Source organism: Salmo trutta, chromosome 1, assembly GCF_901001165.1.
Source record: "Salmo trutta chromosome 1, fSalTru1.1, whole genome shotgun sequence".
Taxonomy (NCBI): domain Eukaryota; kingdom Metazoa; phylum Chordata; class Actinopteri; order Salmoniformes; family Salmonidae; genus Salmo; species Salmo trutta.
In genome coordinates, this window is record NC_042957.1 from 56,432,037 (window position 1) to 56,447,458 (window position 15,422).

General features: G+C 43.2%; 1 protein-coding gene across 1 annotated transcript in view; it reads left to right on the forward strand.

Moving 5' to 3' along the window:
• Window positions 1-15,422, forward strand: part of grb2b (growth factor receptor-bound protein 2b) — a 46,537-nt gene that overhangs the window by 19,605 nt on the left and 11,510 nt on the right. Inside the window, exon 3 of the mRNA XM_029765676.1 lies at window positions 10,161-10,258. Coding sequence (XP_029621536.1) covers window positions 10,161-10,258 — 98 coding nt within the window. The remainder of the gene's footprint in view (window positions 1-10,160; window positions 10,259-15,422) is intronic.

A 15,422-nucleotide genomic window follows, 5' to 3' on the forward strand; every position in this document is an offset into this window, starting at 1 on the left:
GTGGGGTGGCGGGGCGGCTCCCCATGTGGTAAAGGCCCTTAGCATTGTGTTAATTACAGGAGTGTTGGAGTGCTTCATTAGCAGCAGGGTAAGCTTCTCTTTCTGGTGCATATCAGCACTCCTCCTCAGAGCGAGTGTCTGCTGCCTTGCTGTGGGGAAGGAGGGTCAGTGTGCTCTTGACCTTCCCCAGTCTGTTGGACTCAAAGCCCAGCCGCCAACGTGTCAACATACCAGGCCTTCCAATGGGTGCATTCCATGTTCGCCAAACTATTTGCTTTGTCACGTTACTTTCACAGATTTTGAATACAGCTACTGTCTCTCGTGCGCTCATACACTACACACAGGCAGCATTGTCAGATGATGAACAGAGGCCTTGTTTGCGGTTTTATCCGTCATGATCCTAATTCATACGATTCAATTGTCCGTGTGTGTTGAGGACAGGGTAAACTGATAAAGATAACCCTCGTTTTTCTGTTCCCGTCTCTCAAAAAGTTGAACAATGGTTAAATGTGAGTAGACAAGTTAATGAACCAGCTGTTGTTCATCCATCCAGCGATTAAGCATGTGGGTTTTTAGCTCCGTTGTTTTAATTGTAAATGCACGACAGAAGTCCATTATCAGAAACAACAGGCCTGGGAGGCCCATAGTTTGAAGAATCTTTATCTACTGGCCTCAGTTAATTTCACACTCCAGCATAATCCACAGTCTTGATTAATAGAAATGGTCTCTGGGTTGCGTCCACAGTACAGACGCCTGGCTATCAGTCACCTCCCCTCCTCCTCCTCTCACGCTAGGCTACACCAAGTAACCAGCCGGGTCTGTAAGCTATGCTAACGTCAGAAGAAGACCCGCTCCACATGTTTATGTCAGCTACTCTCTCATCTGCGTTGGGTTGTCATTGAAGTCTGCTTTGGGGATGGTAGTCAGTCAGACCAAGGGGTGCAGAGTTCATCATTATGCGTCTCAGGCTTGGCCACCAGGGTTTTAGTGGGGGTCTGAGAAGCGCTGTGTGTGTGAGGGGGAGCCGGGCTGCTCAGTGGCAGCTGTGGAGGAGATTATCCCCTGGACCTCAGCCTCGCTAATAGAAACTCCTGAATCTATTGTGCCTCAGTCAGATTAAAAAAACAAAAAAATCTCTTTAGAGGGAGGGAATGCAGAGTGCCCACAGAATGGCATTAACATAATGCAGGCCTGCCATGGAGCACATGAAGACAGAGCAACGCACAGTCACAGTTCTGGTGTTGCCTTCTCTGAAAGAAACTGCCTTCAAAGCAAATGTTTTAATATTTTTCACATCAGCCGTGGCTCTTTCAGCATAATTTTTTAAAAGTGTCATCAGACCGTTTGCCCTAGACCTCGAGTTGAGTTTGATGTGAGAGAATTGTCCTTCATAGCCATTGTCAGTTAAGAGATACAGTAAGAAAACTGGTTAAGCAGAATCAGCCAAGCAAGGTAAACAAGCCAACTAGGTTTACGGCTTTACCGTTTAAAGGAACTGCCTTGTGGTTTCATGTTATCATGGAACTACTTATGGAAGATTGAATGTTTTCAGCCTTTAAAAGCAACTCGGTCATAATCTGAGTAAACAGTCCTCTTCAAGCCCCAGGGAGAAGTGTAATCTCTTTACGCAGGCTGAGCAAACCTCTGCAACTGGTAGCTAACAACATAATGTGATAAAGAGAGAGTTTGCAAATTGGTTGCCACTACAAAACTTTTCCTCTTGGTCTCAAGTCAACCTTTAAACACACATGGGTATGTTGGTAGAATACTGAAATCACAGGGTTTTCATTGTGAATGAGAAAATATTGGTACAATAAGTTATTTTGGTTTTGCTTTGTTTTGGTGAATGCACAAAGTTTGCATATTGTCTTTATTTGGTTAATTATTCATGGGAACCTGAATTCATTTACATTTTATGACTGCACCTTGAGCTGATATTTATTCTGGGCCTTTCCCCAGGAATATTCCAGCAAGGAAGCAGGCCTGTTTAGTTTATTTATTTTATTTAACCTTTATTTAATCAGGTAAATCATTGAACACATTCTCTTCTACAATAATGACCTGACCAAGATAGGGCAGTAACCGTGCAGCAAAGCAGACGCATGACAACATGCAGACACTTAAAAGTTCCACGCAAAAACAGAAAAGGAAAAATACATCTTTGCAACACATCAGTAAAACACAGGGGACACAACTAGTAGCCACTTACTCTAGAAGCAGTCCCAGGGTGGATAACCAGCTCATTTAACCTGTTCATGAAACTGGGAATGGAGATGAATTGGTTGAGTTTTAAGTCCTGTTGGACTTTATTCCAGTCAGTAGCAGCAGAGTGTTAATGCTTTGGAGCCGGAGTTGGAGCAGGATGTTGGAACAGACAGGGAGATGTAGGCTGTAGGAGGACATGGAGAGGAGTTTAAAGAGGTAGAGGGGGGCTTTGCTAGTAAGGGTTTTGTAAATGATGATGAACCTATGAATTTGTTGTCTGCTTGTGAGTGATGGTTGGCCAAACTGCTCATAGAGGGAACAGTGGTGGGTGCAGTAGGGGGCTCCAGTGGAAAATCTGATGACTGAGCGGTACAGAGTATTCAATTTTGAGAGCAGGGTTTTGGGGGTGTTGGGGTAGAGTGTCACCATAGTCCAACAGAGGGAGGACGCAGGACATTGGCGGAGCGGGTAAAGCAGGATTTGTTGCGGTAGAGAAAGCTCTGGATTAGATTTTGCGGTTATTGATATGGGTGCTGAAGTTGAGTTATTCATCAAGCCAGGTGCCCAGGTATTTGTAATGCGGCACTTGTTCAATGGAGGTGTTGTTGACAATGAGGGTGTGTTCGGCTGGAGACTGAGTAGTTTTTTTTTTGCTTGACAAGATCATGTACTTGGTTTTGGTTGGGTTGAGAAGTAGTTTGAGGTCTGTTTAGAATGCAAGGCTGAGAAGCAGGTATTTTCTCTGTGCTTTCTCTGTTCTCAGGTGAACTTTAGAATGCAGGCTTCACCTGAGAACAGAGAAAGCGCAGAGAAAATATCTGCTTCTCAGTCTGTGGCGCCTGAATTTATCACCATTTTTTACATGTTTATGAAACCACTGCAATCTGTTCTGACTGTCCTCTAATATCTCTACTTGAGACCTCATACTCACTCAGATGCGGCATTTAGGTGCTGATGGAGTGTCAGGGTTGTACAGAGGTGGGACTGTGTTTTGTTTGCCTCTACAAACCACCTCTCACTTAGAGCAGTTGTGGTGACCGTATTACTGCCACACCGGCGGTCACGAGTCATGAAGATGACCGTTTAGTCATGGTAATTAGGCTTCTCCAAGCTCTGATGCTGTTAATGGTCATTAGTAGCCTACCAAACTTACTAACTGCCTGGTACTCAGCACTGACATCAATGCAAATGTATTCGAATATCTAATCAAACACTTAATGAGAGCCCATTAGCTTATGGTGAGCAACATTTCTATAGGCTATGCAATTTCTATAGGCTATGCAATTTCTATAGGCTATGCAATTTCTATAAGCTATGCAATTGCGTGAGAAAACATAGTGATATGGCCTCTATTAAAAAGAGGGATATCCCGTCAGCTTTCTATAGGATAGGCCTAATATATTTATTTCTCAACTTTCATTATATTAAGCACATTGCTTTTCTTTACAACAGGAGTATAGCTTGCCAGGCTGGCATGAAAAGTGCATAGATGACGTCCATTTTCCCCCCTGCCCCTGTTTTGAGACAAGTGCATGATAATGGTCCATTCTAAATCAAAACATATCTCACACATATATTATTTAGTATATGTAAAGACAAAATTAAATCAAGAACAGTCTGATGGGTGACAATATTAGCCTATCACTTGCGAATTATATACTATCACTTGTGATTTATATATTATCACTTGTGAATGATGCCCAGCGTAAGGCAAGAAAAAATGCCTTTTTTTGCGACTTTTTCAAATCATAGTCTCACACCTCATGTAGCCTAGCCCATAGGCCTATATTTTTTGATAAGGTTTGTATCGCTAAAGTGGCCAAATAACTTCTTAAAATGAAGCACATTAATCTAACTGCCTGGTACGGAGAAAACATTTATGAAATGTATGCATTCACTACTGTAAGTCGCTCTGGATAAGAGCGTCTGCTAAATGACTAAAATGTAAATGTAAATCTGCTTTACAAGGGGTGTAGAGCCTAACTGGCATACATACTGTACGTGAGTTTCAAGTTTGGGGAAGTTCATTTTCACCATAACTGCACCTTTTATAATAAAAGCATACATGTATAATCACATTTACTGTCACTTTTGATAATGGTGTTTTCCTGCTAATGGCACATTCACGCTTATATCCTACTGCCGTGTGCACATTGCTGCGCTTATAATGAAGAAATAGCCTAATAGTTTATCAACATTTTAAGCAAAATGTTTTGATCTGTTGCGTCGGCCACATTGCGTAAAAAGGTTTTTTGGAATGCTAGTGGTTGTATTAATTTGGGATCTATCGCATTACACAACTGTCCCAGATTGTGTTTGGAATATTTATTTCTCGCACAGAATAGAGTAGGTCAACTTTTGTACTATGGGGGATAGTAGATTGACATAGACAAGTGCTTTTGCTGTTTGTTAGGCCTACTCATCTTATTGGCTGACAAAAAGTAAATGTGGACAGTTCTTCCAATATCTTCAATTTGCACCTCGGGGCCTCCCGAGTGGCGCAGTTGTCTAAGGCACTGCATTACAGTGTTGCTGTGCCACTAGAGATTCTGTGTTCGAGTCCAGGCTCTGTCGCAGCCGGCCGCGACCGGGAGACCCATGGAGCGGCGCACAATTTGGCCCAGCGTTGTCCGGGTTAGGGGAGGGTTTGACCAGCAGGGATATCCTTGTCCCATCGCGCACTAGCAACTCCTGTGGCGGGCCGGGTGCAGTGCACGCTGACACGGTCACCAGGTGTACGGTGTTTCCTCTGACACATTGGTTTGGCTGGCTTCCGGGTTAACCTGTTATGGATAGGGGGCAGTATTTTCACGGCCGGATAAAAAACGTACCCGATTTAATCTGATTATTACTCCTGCCCAGAAACTAGAATATGCACATAATTATTAGCTTTGGATAGAAAACACTCCAACGTTTCTAAAACTGTTTGAATGGTGTCTGTGAGTATAACAGAACTCATTTGGAAGGCCAAAACCTGAGAAGATTCCAAACAGGAAGTACCCTGTCTGACCATTTCTTGGCCTCCTTGATCATCTCTATCCAAAACAGGGGATCTCTACTGCCCCCTTTTATCCGGCCGTGAAAATACTGCACCACTTTTCGGCTGAGCCGTTGTTGCTCCAAGACGTTTCCATGCCACAATAACAGCACTTAAAGTTGACCGGGGAAGCTCTAGCAGGGCAGAATTTTAACAAACAGACTTGTTGGAAAGGTGGCATCCTATGATGGTGCTTCATTGAAAGTCACTGAGGTCTTCAGTAAAGCTGATGTCTGGCTATGGAGAATGCATGGCTGTGTGCTCGATTTTATACACCGCTCAGCAACCGGTCTGGCTATAATAGCCAAATCCACAAATTTTAAGGGGTGTCACATACTTTTGTATTTATATAAATATAAACTCAGCAAAAAAAGAAACGTCCCTTTTTCAGGACCCTGTCTTTCAAAGATAATTCATAAAAATCTAAATAACTTCACAGATCTTCATTGTAAAGGGTTTAAACAGTGTTTCCCATTCTTGTTCAATGAACCATAAACAATTAATGAACCATGCACCTGTGGAACGGTCATTAAGACAAACTAACAGTTTATAGACGGTAGGCAATAAATGTCACAGTTATCAAACTTAGGACACTAAAGCGGCCTTTCTACTGACTCTGAATAACACCAAAAGAAAGACGCCCATAGTCCCTGCTCATCTGTGTGAAACTGCCTTGGGCATGCTGCAAGGAGGCATGAGGACTGCAGATGTGGTCAGGGCAATAAATTGCAATGTCCGTACTGTGAGACGCCTAAGACAGCACTACAGGGAGACAGGACAGACAGCTGATCGTCCTCACAGTGGCAGACCACGTGTAACACCACCTGCACAGGATCGGTACATCCGAACATCACACCTGCGGGACAGGTACAGGATGGCAACAACAACTGCCCGAGTTACACCAGGAACGCACAATCCCTCCATCAGTGCTCAGTCTGTCCACAATAGGCTGAGAGAGGCTGAACTGAGGGCTTGTAGGCCTGTTTTAAGGCAGGTCCTCACCAGACATCACCAGCAACAACATTGCCTATGGGCACAAACCCACTGTCACTGGACCAGACAGGACTGGCAAAAAGTGCTCTTCACTGATGAGTTGCAGCTTTGTCTCACCAGAGGTGATGGTCGGATTCGCGTTTATCGTCGAGGGAATGAGCGTTACACCGAGGCCTGTACTCTGGAGCAGGATCGATTTGGAGGTGGAGGGTCCGTCATGGTCTGGGGCGGTGTGTCATAGCATCATCGGACTGAGCTTGTTGTCATTGCAGGCAATCTCAACACTGTGTGTTACAGGGAAGACATCCTCCTCCCTCATGTGGTACCCTTCCTGCAGGCTCATCCTGACATGACCCTCCAGCATGACAATGCCACCAGCCATACTGCTCGTTCTGTGTGTGATTTCCTGCAAGACAGAAATGTCAGTGTTCTGCAGTGGCCAGCGAAGAGCCCGGATCTCAATCCCATTGAGTACGTTTGGGACCTGTTGGATCGGATGAGGACCAGGGCCATTCCCCCAGAAATGTCCGGGAACTTGCAGGTGCCTTGGTGGAAGAGTGAGGTAACATCTCACAGCAAGAACTGGAAAATCTGGTGCAGTCCATGAGGAGATGCACTGCAGTACTTGCAGCTGGTGGCCACACCAGATACCGACTTATTTTTGATTTTGACCCCCCCTTTGTTCAGGGACATATTATTCCATTTCTGTTAGTCACGTCTGTGGAACTTGTTCAGTTTATATCTGTTGAATATTTTTATGTCCATACAAATATTTACACATGTTAAGTTTGCTGAGAATAAACGCAGTTGACAGTGAGAGGACATTTCTTTTCTTGCTGAGTTTATATATATATATATATAATGTCGACATTATCAAGCCTTTAGATATTAATAATGATCCTACATTATATTTGTCAAATTTGACTGGTGTTTAGTCTTGTGTATGTGTGTTAATAAAAGTCTCATTTAAAGTTTGGTTACATTTTCAGGCGCCTCATGTCAGCTTCGGTCTGGACATGACAGGCTGTAGCCAATACACAGGCTGTCACCTACACTTTGACATGTAGGCTAGTGTTTTATTTACATTTACATACACTTCTGCTTTTCTTAAGAGAATAGTTGTTTTTTGGTTTTCAAGTCAATTTAATTGACTATTTTGGTTTAATGGCCTTGGTGCCCTGGCAGATTGGGAAAATGGCCTTACCCCTAAAATCACAAAATTCCAAGCCTGTTGTAATATCTGCAAGAGAACATGAGGGAGGGTCTGTGAGCTGTTATGTTTGAGGTAGATAAGTCGTGAACTGTGTAGGTGATGAGACTACGGTGTAGTGTTTGTGTTTGTAATAAGATGTAGAGAATGTCTGCCACGTCTACACATGTGCAATCAGTCATGCCCAGAGGCTGCCTGCCTGCATTGCCCCACCAATTGTAAGACCACACACACACACACTGCCACAGGCATACTCTTCCATCACTGTGCCCCCCTGTGCTCCTCATAACCTATTCACATTCACTCACATTATCATAGTGCCACAGGCATGGACTCCTCTGTAATTTTTTCTCTTGTGCCATAGTGGCTGTGGTTCCACAGTGACAGCTGGTGTGCTGCAGGCTAGCTGGAGCAGAGAGGTCAGAGAGCACTGAGGCCAGTGAACAGCTGGGGGGGAAATTGCCAGACCCCATCATCCCATCATCGGGGCTTTGAGAAGTAGGAGGGTGTGGTGGATAGAGTGGATAGGCCTAATGGCAATCTCACCACTGACACTGTACTACTGACACTGATGGCCTGGGATGCCTCACATAGTCTTACATGACTCCTGTTTCAGTTGTCTCCTGCTTGCCTCTTTCCACTAAGCCATAGTGTGTTTTACCACCGGGGGGACTGGTTGCTTGCGTGGGCTTCAGATCAACACTACACACCGAAGTAGAACGAGACTGAGCTCTTCTGAAAAAGTTGACTCTTACAGGATGGGGCGGGATTAAAAGACACTGAAAGTTGAAGCCTATCTGTAGTTTCTGGTTAGATAGGGCTATGACGGTTAGATGTGACATGAGTAGGACCTTCCTCTCTACCCTAGCTGCAGCTTTTCTTTTGTGAACAATGTAAAATGATACCTGATAGACAACATGTCTAGCGGCATGTACATGGTTGTGCATGCATTATGGAGATGTTTCCCAACCGCTGTGTAATGCATAGATCAATACTCTGTGGTCAGAAGCCCTCTGTACTGCTGCACTACTCACTGTGCAACACAGCCTGCCAACTAAACTGTGCTGTACCAGTCTGCCTTCCCCTCTAGGGGAACTACACGCCTACTGTGTAAATTACTGTATGTCTGTGCGAGAAAAGGGAGAAATCAATCTCACCCTGAGCACCCCTCTTATCTGACAGTTGGAAGATAATTTTATAGCTCTATGGATCAGAGCCTGTATTGTGTTTGAGGGGGGCTTAAGAAGCCATCTTGTTGCTGGATGTAGTTGAGGTGCTGAGTGACTGAAGGCTGTAGTCTATCTGTCGCCCCTCTTCTCACAGGTGCTCCAGGCCAATTCACACACTCTGATGTGGTCTGTGTGACCAAGTTATGTGAACCCGCAGACACTAAACCACTATCTGCGAAGGATTCGGGTGCTTTAGTTGAGTTACTCAGTTTATCATCACTGCCTACCCTGTCAGCCATCTATGTAAATCAAAAATAGTTTGATTCTGCACGCAATGCAACCTGCCCTTGGGTTTTTCAGGTTAGGTTTAGAGATAGATGCAATATGCAGAAATCACTCCAGCTTTTCCTGGTTGCTAAAATTCTGATAGTTTGCCTAATTTTAGTTTTTGTGACAAAACAAGCAAGTATAGTGTAGTATTGTACCATCTAAACTGCTGTGAAATATATTTTCCATAACCAAAAATATTGTTTTGTCAGCTGTTTGAAGTTGGTGTACAAAACCCAAAGTAAAAGACTTTAAAAAACGAAACTTAAGCGCGGGAAGCATAGAAATAGCTCATATAGAACATATCTACTGCTTCTTAGACTTGCTTTCAATGTGAATGACAGATCTATAACACACATTTCAATGTGAATTTGGTCAGGTCGCCAAAAAGCCTTGCAGGCTTTAAGAACCCTCTGGTGCGACAGTGGTGGCACACCCACTCTGCCTCACTTTCCTTTCTATCTCTCGCTCTCCCAGTGCTCTGTGCACAGGAAGGATGTTGCACACTCCATTTCCTCAACACTTTTTTTGCAGACAAAAAGATTTAGGCCTTGTTCCCCCCTTGATCACACATTGTCAAGTATGGTTTAAAGGTGTTTCAACACCTAGCAGAGACCATGAAGTGTGTCCCAACACTGAAGCATGTGGCCAGCATATCGCATTGAAAACCTGTGTATTCTAGACTATATTTCTTCTGAAATGGAAAGGCTGTACTGAAGCCAGAAGGTCTGATATTTGTGTGTTCAGTCAGGACAGATGGTGGTTGGAATATCTTTGTTTTGAGTGGGACGTGTCAGTATATTACTGTGAGTCAGAACCCTGGTGAGAATTGATGACGACAGTTTCTTTCATCTGACTATGAGTGTTCAAGCCAGAGGCTTTACATGACTAACTGCACCAGTGTACAGGTGCATGTCTTTCAACAACAACAGCCACACACACATACAAACTTAGACACACTCATGCACCAGTGCCCCCAAACCTGCAAACCACCGTACATCTCTCAGACAAGAGTGCTCCCACAGCTGGCCTGGTGTCATGGAGGCTTGCTTGGTAAATGAGTGTACTCACAACAGACAGACGTGTCTCAATCTGTCGTTTATGGCTGTGCCCCATTAGTGGATACAAAACCGTTTCAGCCCCCCTTCTCAGTGACCAGAGAAGTACTCTGTTTACTAGATGTGATATATTGTTAACCTCTCTCTCTGCCCTTCTCTAGGTATTAAATGAAGAGTGTGACCAGAACTGGTACAAAGCAGAATTGAACGGGAAAGACGGCTTCATCCCCAAGAACTACATAGAGATGAAAGCACATCCGTAAGTTTGAACCACCTGACCCAGACTCAGGAGGACTCATCTCTCCAGCTTATTGTTGCTGACTCGGGGTATAGGCAAACAGGACTCATCATGACTGCCAGGTCACGCTGGGCCACAGCTTCAATGTATCACATTGATTTGGCACTATGAAACAACTGTCTGAATTGAACGGAACAGTCCCGTCAACTCCTAGTACTGTGCTGAAATGGCCAGTACCACCGCAGTGGATTCTTCTCCCTGTGTGTTCATTGAAGCACTGTGAGGATTCTTAGAGGATATTACCTCTGGAGCACACAGTGCCAGATTAGCGCTCTCTCTATTAGTGTGCTCAGGGCCTCTTCGACTTAATTTAATATTGAGCCTTATTTCATCGTCACTGGGATTTTATCAGGTGTGATTTTGTAGTATGGAGGGGGCTGGGTCTGGCTGTCTCTGTCCCAAGGAGCTACACCATGCCTAGGCTTTGTCTGTCTGTGTACAGTGGATGCAGATATATAGTGCAGGTATAAGCTGTTAGCAACTGCTCCAGGGCCAATTTATTGATGATTAATGCCTGGACTTGGATAGTGAGAAATGGCTGATCCATAGTCTGTGTTTATGAGCAGAGCGAAAGCAGAGCTCAGGTCAGCTGGTGTGGGCAGAGTGTGAGTAAAAGGTGTGGCTGTGATCATGGGGAAGAGATGGCCAGCAGAAACAAGTTATCTGGGGTCTGGTCCCTGCCCTCAGTCTGTCTGTGTAATGGAAGCCCTGAGTGGAGTCACCCCTCTCTGTAAGGTGGAATTTACCCCTCAGCACCACTTCCTCATCAGGGGCTTGGTTTAAATTGTCCGGGCTGCCACTCATAGCCACATCAAAGGGGAAAGGAAAGGTCTTGCTGTTCAGCTGGGCTGTGATGCTGTGTACAGGTCTTAGTTGCCCTTGTCAAGTAGTGTACCATGCTGTTACATCACAGTTAATGCCATCATCATAAAAAAGAGTGAATAGATACTGCATAATGAATACAAGACAGTGTCTATGTGGTGTTCTCAATTGATTGACTATTTAAATGCTTTGAACACCTGAAAGAGAAACTCTATTTAGCCTAAATCAATCCATTATCCAATGTCAGTCAGTAGCAGCATTCAGCTCTTGCACTAACTGACTGTGGGTCAGCTGTTAGTCCTTCCCCCGTATAGTTTGGTGTAGCCTTAGTGTAGGGGACAGTTGTGATCTGATCCCATGCCACTAGTAGTGGGGCAGGAGTTTGCCCTTTTGCCCCAAGTGCGCACACACACACACACACACACACACACCAACTAGCCTGCCATATTTTGGGTGTACAGTACATTGCTAGTTGACGTGACAGACCTTTTTTTTTTATCCATAGTAGCAAACACATTAATTTAACTGGTTAAAATTGTGACATCCTATGACTAAAAGCTTTCTTTCTTAGCTTGGATCATGAGTAATTTCATGCAGTGTATAATTTGTTTTCTTACAATTTTGAACCAAATGTGGTAATTCTCCAATTGTGGGACTGGTGTTTGTTAATTAATGAACAAATGAATACAATTCCCTTCACCTACTCTTGTTCTTATGACACAGAAGTGTGTTTCAAGAAATAGCAGTCCCCAAGTCCGTCCATTATATTTCTGAGTAGTTCTGCTTGCTTTTGGGGACAACATGTAATCAATGTCCACATGGCGCGACCCAATTCTATGATTAAACAATGAGCCAGCATTCGGGCACCATTGCGCTGGGGAGGGTTCTTTTGCAATGATGAAGTACAGAATAAATATATTTTTTAACTTTTCTGCCATTGCCATCAGGGCCTACTTATTGGCCCACCAGCCACTGGTGCAGGTAGATGGAAAAAATGTGCGAGCCACCCGGCAAAATATTTTTTCGCCATAATTATATAAAAGACACAAAACAACGGATGACCATGCTTTGTAATGTTTCTATAACAAGAAATGTATTAGTAAGAAGTAATGTGGTGTATGTTACTCAATTTCATTACATTTTTGTGACCCAAGTCTTTTAACCAAAATGTTCAGCTGCCCCTTTAACCCATTTAATCCCGAATTTTTCCCAGACATGAAAATATCAAAATCTTGTCATTTGTAACCCTTTGAAATAATCAATATTTTTTATTTTTTTATTTTTTATGGAAAAGTAGGTGAAAAAGTGTGTTTTATGGTTGGTCACAATTGTGACCAGTGGGATAATGTGATGTATACTGAATTAACATATTTCTCCAGTGCAGTCATAAATTCTTTATTCCAGCCCAGTTATTAACACATTTAAAACTCTGTCACTGGCAGTCCCCAGCATTGCCACTAGAATGCCCATCACAATCTAGTGTGGCTATTTTACATATCAAAAACCCTTTTACAACACCGATATGAATACTGAGAGCAAAAACAAAAAAAACACAACCATCAATGTATTTCAACATTGTTACTTTATTGTAACATACATTGTTGCTTTAGTGTAACATACATTGTTACTTTAGTGCAACATGTGTCGAAACATTAATATTGTAAATATATTGTAACATTTGAATTTGTACTTTAGTGCAATATTCATTGTAACATTGTTAGTGAATGTTGCACTAAAATGTCACAATGACAACTGCATAGCAGTCCTGTCATTCATTCACATTGAACATAAAGGTAACATTTAGGATAGAGGTAGCCTGTAGAACATGCATTCAAGTAAAGGCCTACAGTGGACAAAATAATAATCATACATACATGCATATCATAGAGGTAGGCTTCAGAACCAAGTGCACGATTAGTTTGTGCATCACTATTTTGAACTACGATCAGTCAGACCTACTGTCATACAGTAAGTCTTGAATCAATTGATCCTATTTTCCAAAAACATTTCAGTCATTTTGATGGTCTTTTTCCTTTTTTCGTCGACTTTTCTTTTCTTCCTAGAGTCCGTTATACTGCTTCTCCTCACCCTTTATTGACTTTTCTATTTTTCTTTTATTTGCCTTTTCAGCCCTTTTTCATTCGCTCTTATCTCCTTTTCTACTGTCCATGGTATATCTTGAAGCACTCAATGTGCAGTGGCGCTTTGCATTTCTCACATGCGTAGGTAGTGCGTTTGTCACAATGACGACATCTCTGGAACCGGCGCATCGTGTTGATTGGACAGTGAGAAGATTTGTCATATCTTGCCTGATCTTCAACAGTAGCAGCCAGTAGAGATCTTCAGTGGTTTCGTGCCAAACCTTTGCAAAAGAGACTGTGCCACTATCAATGAGAAGGTGAGCAGGTTGATGGTCCCTCCCATAACATCTCTGTAAAGTGAATGGCTGTTTACGAGTGCTGTTGAGAGACCATGCAGAGATGGGTCACCACCACTTCTTAGACCTGATGGAGATATGGTATCTTGAAACCTGTAGGTTGTGAAATTCAACTCCACCCATGTGCTCATTGTATCGGTTGATGCATTTTGGTTGTGGGACTTTGTCAAAAGGCACGTCACTCCTTGTTCCATCTCTTGACAGAGGTCTCACTGTATTTCTCCTCCATGTTTGTTGCCACTGTGACAATGTTATTGTCTTTCTAATGGACCAGCAACTGGACCAGCAACCGGACCCTGGGGTAACTTCATGAAGTCCTATGGCTTGAATGGGACATCAGACAATTTTGCCTCATCGTTCCAGAGCTCCCATATCCTCTTTTTGTCATTTCATCGAGGAGTGCAAGCGAAGTGAAGAGGTTGTCATGAAGGAACTTGCAACCTTGAGGCACCTGAGATTGCTCTGCAACACCATGGACGACACTGGGTCCATGACCCAACCCAGTCTCAGGGAGGAGAGTGTGGCGTGGTGAGGGGTAGGTCATCATCACTGATAACGTTGTTCCTGTCATGATCTGTTTGCATAGGGTCAGCATATACATTCAACAGCCTGGCTGGCAAATGGCCTGTCTCCCCCTCATAGTCCATATCTGACCCATCGCTATCACAGTCACTGAGGGATAACTGCAATGTTGCACGCCTTGTCTGGGTGGTCACCTAGATCCAACATATCCAGAACTTGACTCAAAGTAAAACTAAAAGAAAGACCGGAGTAGAAAGTTCGGTAGAACAAGAACTATGTATGTGTATACCTAGATGCACTGTGTTATCCCGCTGGTCACTATTGTTGCCGTCAACATGTTTACTCATTCTATGACCACACGGAACAAAGTTGAGTAATTGCAAATGCATATATCAATACTAGACACCTTTAATGATGTGTACCAAAAATCTTTGTCCTATCTTAATGTTAACCTATTTTACTAACCTTTTTGTTTGGGAGCTTTGATGCAGCCATCTTCTTCTCATGGTGCAACCAGGAAGTAAACAGCTCTGGTCATGTGACAATTTACACGAAACGTGACACTGCACATATTTCATTGAGACCCGTTATTATTTCAATATGTGATGGAAATGTATTGATATTTCATTCAGTAAAATTGTTAGAGCCTTATAACTGAACGTTTTTTACGGTCACTATTGTGACTAATGAGATTATATAGGTTAAGGGCGGTAGGTTACCATGGTAATGGGGCTACTCAAGTCTTGACGTGTGTCTGTGAGAGAGATTTGGGTATTTGATTAGGGTGCCTGTTTGCTATCAGTTAAAGCATCAGACTCAAACTAACGTAGAAAAACTGTAAATAACCAAGAAAGACGAGGGCAGTCTCACTTTGTAGACTTTCAAGTAAATTAGACCGACTGATGTCGGTGCGCAGTGGCTTCAGCGCTTCACTCAGTGCGCACAGCTCTGCTGCCAGTCAGTGTTGCTGCGCGAGGTGGGATATATAGGATTCGTATCTTGTACTGAAATTTGTTTTTCAGTACATCAAATGTAAATCATCTTTCAGATAATTCATTGAAAGTTGTGTGTGTCCTGGTCTTTGTTGCATGACTTCTTATCCACAGAGGGCCAGTGTGGGTTCAGGTTTGTGTTCTAACCAAGCAATAACATACATGATTCAACTAATAATGTCTTGATTGAAGTCTATGATTAGTTGAATCGGGTGTGTGCTGGTCGGCAGGAACAAAAAACACCCGATGTCCATTGATCTCTGTGGATACGACATCCCCTGTTATGAGTGCTACTTTCATGATGAATACTAATGATCAGTTTATTTTTATACATTTGGGGGAGATTATATTA